Source organism: Sphaeroforma arctica (assembly GCF_001186125.1).
Source record: "Sphaeroforma arctica JP610 unplaced genomic scaffold supercont1.1170, whole genome shotgun sequence".
NCBI lineage: Eukaryota > Ichthyosporea > Ichthyophonida > Sphaeroforma > Sphaeroforma arctica.
The window spans coordinates 1-4,550 of record NW_014039388.1 but is presented as its reverse complement, the minus strand read 5'-3'; the positions used below and the strand labels follow the sequence as shown (position 1 = coordinate 4,550).

At 42.3% G+C, this 4,550-nt stretch overlaps 1 protein-coding gene across 1 annotated transcript in view; it reads right to left on the bottom strand.

The window, feature by feature from the left end:
• Positions 1-3,913, bottom strand: part of SARC_10205 (isovaleryl-CoA dehydrogenase, mitochondrial) — a 5,483-nt gene extending 1,570 nt beyond the window's left edge. Inside the window, exons 1-3 of the mRNA XM_014295759.1 lie at positions 3,701-3,913; positions 2,474-2,688; positions 842-1,086 (exon numbers count right to left, since the gene is read on the bottom strand). Of these exons, the coding sequence (XP_014151234.1) occupies positions 842-1,086; positions 2,474-2,688; positions 3,701-3,867 (627 nt within the window). The 5' untranslated portion in view covers positions 3,868-3,913. The remainder of the gene's footprint in view (positions 1-841; positions 1,087-2,473; positions 2,689-3,700) is intronic.
• Between the last annotated feature and the right edge of the window lie 637 nt (positions 3,914-4,550).

The window sequence follows — 4,550 nt, the reverse complement described above, 5'->3', positions numbered from 1 at the left end:
TACCGTTACTCGTTCGTAGTATATATAGTATATATATATATATATTATATATATATATATATATATATATATAAACGCAGTGTACATGTCAGCCACCTGTAGACGGGTGGGTGGGGGTGGGTTAGAGGAGTAACTAAGCAACGGCACAATCGATTGGTGGACTTTGGTGTGGAAAGCGTGGATCCAGAGGGGTAGACCATATACACAAGGTATGGTCGTTAGTATGTAATGACGTAGGTGACTTAGGTGTGGTAGGTAGGATAGATACACACCGTATGGTCGTTAGTATGTAATGACGTACGTGACTTGGCTGTGGTAGGTAGGATAGATACACACCGTATGGTCGTTAGTTTGTAATGACGTAGGTGACTTGGCTGTGATAGGTAGGATAGATACACACAATACAGACGCTGTCGTTTGCAAACGCATCATGTACTGTGTTGGTCGCCACAGGTGCGAGCACAGAGAGTCCGTCGCAACGGTACGACTGCCTATAGCTCAATGCAAAGCGTTTGTTGCTACGAGTAGCATATTTCGTAGCCCAGTGAAAGTCTTCAGTTGTACATACGAGACACGTGTAGGCTAGACAATCTGGACCCTATAGTAACCCCAACAGCACTGAGACAGAACACCACCAGACGTACCAAGCGATTCACCACCAATACACTACAACGCAAAGGCAGCCACGAAGTACAATATGAAGCGAAACCAAAAAACACTCAGAAGTCGATTGGGTTTTAGGGTTTGGGGATCAGGGTTTCCTAACCCTAAACCCCTAAGCCCAAGTGCTAACCCATCTGCACGCTCCCTCAAACCCCAAACACCGGTACACCACCCGTACCTTAGCCTGGATCATCTGAAACTCGCCGATGTTTTGCCCAAACTGCTCGCGCGTGTGTACATACGGCAGAGTCACGTCCAGTGCTGCGGCCATTAGGCCCAGCGGCCCACCGGACAGAACAATACGCTCGTAGTTCAGTCCACTCATCAGCACTTTGGCGCCGTTACCTACACCGCCCAAGACATTCTCTTCCGGGACCTCGACGTCCTCGAAGATCAGCTCAGAGGTGTTTGAGCCTCGCATGCCTGTGAGTGAGTGTGGGTATGGGTGGATAGGTGTGAGTGAGTGTGGATATGAGTGGATAGGTGTGAGTGGGTGTGGGTGTGGGTGGGTGTGGGTGGGTGGGTGTGAGTGAGTGTGGGAGGGTGGGTGTAGTAGGGGTGTGTAGTGAAACACGTGGACCGAGTTGAACCGATGGATATGTTTAACGAGGAAATGTATGTGTACATATGGACACCCATATCGACACTTTGGCCTGCGATGTTTGAATAGCAGCCATACACGTGTATACGCACAGGGAAAAGTCTATACAGTACACTTCTAGGTAGATATATGTCTGCCCAGTGACGTGCTAGAGGCATGTTGAGTAGGCACACGTCAGTCGTGCCTGTCTCTAAGAGTTGTAGCGCAATACCATCGCACAAGTGGATAGATGCAGCTCTATAGATATATACTCGCACGCAACGGAACTAGCAGTGGGTGCTTCATGATTCCTCGGCCATCTTGGCAGCCATGCATGGAAACCGCAGGAATGTAAGCCGTAACAACAACCCCATCTTATACGGCTTCATTCGTGCAGTTGATGCAATTGCTTCCAAATAACCTAACCCGCTTGTATACGATATATATCATATGTGTGTATATAGGTGTATATAATATGTGTGTGTATATAGATATATATCATATGTGTGTGTATATAGATATATATCATATGTGTGTGTATATAGATATATATCATATGTGTGTGTATATAGATGTCTATCATATATATGTATGTATAGATATATAGCATGTGTGTGTATATAGATATATATCATGTGTGAATATATAGATATATATCATATGTGTGTGTATATAGATATATATACAATATGTGTGTGTATATAGATATATATCATATGTGTGTGTATATAGATGTATATCATATATGTGTGTATATAGATATATACCTTGTGTGTGTATATAGATATATATCATATGTGTGTGTATATAGATATATATCATACGTGTGTGTATACAGATATATCATATGTGTGTGTATATAGATGTATATCATATATGTGTGTATATAGATATATACCTTATGTGTGTGTATATAGATATATATCATATGTGTGTATATAGATATATATCATACGTGTGTGTATATAGATATATATCATACGTGTGAATATATAGAAATATATATCATATGTGTGTAAATAGATATATATCATATGTGTGTGTATAGATATATATCATGTGTGTGTATATAGATATATATCATATGTGTGTGTGTAAAGAAATATATCATACGTGTGTGTATATAGATATATATCATACGTGTGTGTACATAGATGTATATCCTATCCTCCCATTACAGGTCTGAGTCTAGTCCCCATTCCCGTTCACATATCTTATCTACAAACACACCTAGCTTGTCCAGCTTTAGTCCAGTGGAGAACCCCTTCATAGTCTTCTCGACAATGAACGCTGTGATACCCTTGGAGTGTGCTTTCATGTCTGTCTTGGCGTATACCACCAGTGTGTCTGCATCGGGACCGTTGGTGATCCAGAACTTGTTACCGTTGAGTACGTACCGGTCCCCTTTCTTCTCGGCGGTCAGTTTCATGGACACTACATCCGACCTGAAATGGTAATTAGGACAAGGCCGAGGGCAATGTGAGTACAATGGACAACGGATCCGGTCTGACGCAATGCAACAGACCTGAAATGGCACTCCGAAACTCAAAAAAATAAATGGGTTTCAAAATAGTTTTGGGCGAGTGAGACTTTGCATGCACGCTGTACACGTGGTAGGATGTTATCGTATTTAACGTTTTTAACTTCACGTACATGTGTGTGGTGTAGCGACGAGGGTGTGCGCGGGAGATAGGTTGTCGCCGTCAAGCGCAACATCAAACACTCCGAAGAAAATAACTCGTTTAACGCGTTCAACACATATCACGCGGACGTACGCGCGCCTCATACGAAGACATACTGCCGATCACTTGTCCTTCCACTCCTATGTACTTAAAGCCCACCCACACGTTACCCAACCATACGCCTACCTACAACTCCCCTCCCCCATGACTCACACCTGGGCAATCCGTCCATAGGAGCTCTGCCGCAAAACTGTCGCACTGTATCTTTGGTATGGTTGCGCACGCACTAAATAACACTCAGGTTGCTATAAAACCCTTAACCCCTGAACGATAAATAACACTCAGGTTGCTAAACCCCTGAACAATAAATACCATTCAGGTTGTTATAAACCCTAGGGCCCCGAAATCCTAAATAACACTCAGGTTGCTATACGCACCGTGGCTACTTGCGACCCCGTCAGCGGCACCAATCGTATCATAGCAACTGACTACATCTGACAACAACCAGATGGTGAAGACACGGGCACATCCACAACTGAGCTAAACTAAACTAAACTAAACTAAACTAAACTAAACTAAACAACTAAACTAAACTAAACAACTAAACTAAACTAAACTAAATTAAACTAAACTAAACTGGACTGAACTAAACTGAACTGAACTAAACTGAATTAAACTAAACTTAACTGGACTAAACTGAACTGGGAGTGTGCACACATGATACAACATGTTGCATCACATCACATCACATCTCGAATAACGCCACACCACGTACCCGGCTCCGGGCTCGCTCATGGCCAGCGCACCCATGTGCTCTCCCGAGATAAGCTTTGGTAGGTACTTGTCTTTCTGGTCTTTGTTTCCGTTACGGACGATCTGATTAACGCACAGATTACTGTGGGCCCCATAACTCAGAGCCACGCCACCCGCCGCACGAGACATCTCTTCGATGGCTAGCGTCTGCTCGAGGTAGCCCAGGCCAAGGCCTGTGTGTATGTTTTAGGGTTTAAGAGGGTTTAGGGTTTACTAAAGGCCTGTGTGTATGTTTTAGGGTTTAGGGGTTAGGGTTTACGAAAGGCCTGTATGTATGTTTTAGGGTTTAGGGGTTTAGGGTTTACTAAAAGCCTGTATGCATAGGGACATGCACGGAAGTGGGGGTGTTGTCAGTATATGCGCACGTGTGTGTGGAAAGATAAGTCGTACGTGGATGTGGTTTGGATCGCGTGCTTGTGTTTCGAACCATGTGGATGAGTACCGAACTACCTCCCAGTATAAAGTGATCTGCAAACATACTCACAGCAAGAAGGGTGCGTTATACGATCAAGAGCGTTGATGCGAATAAACATGTAGCAAAACGTCAAACATACAGGATCAAAATATTTCAACACAATTGAATGTACCTCAGCATAATAACATAGTACGTGTGGTATATACGTACACTCAGTTCGAAGATTTATAAAAGTGGTGACATGCGTGATAAACAGAATCGACGCATATATATATATATATATATATATATGTGAATAAATATATATATATATGCATATATATATATGTATATATATATATATACATATATGTATGTATATATATATATATATAAATATATGTGTACATATATAAAT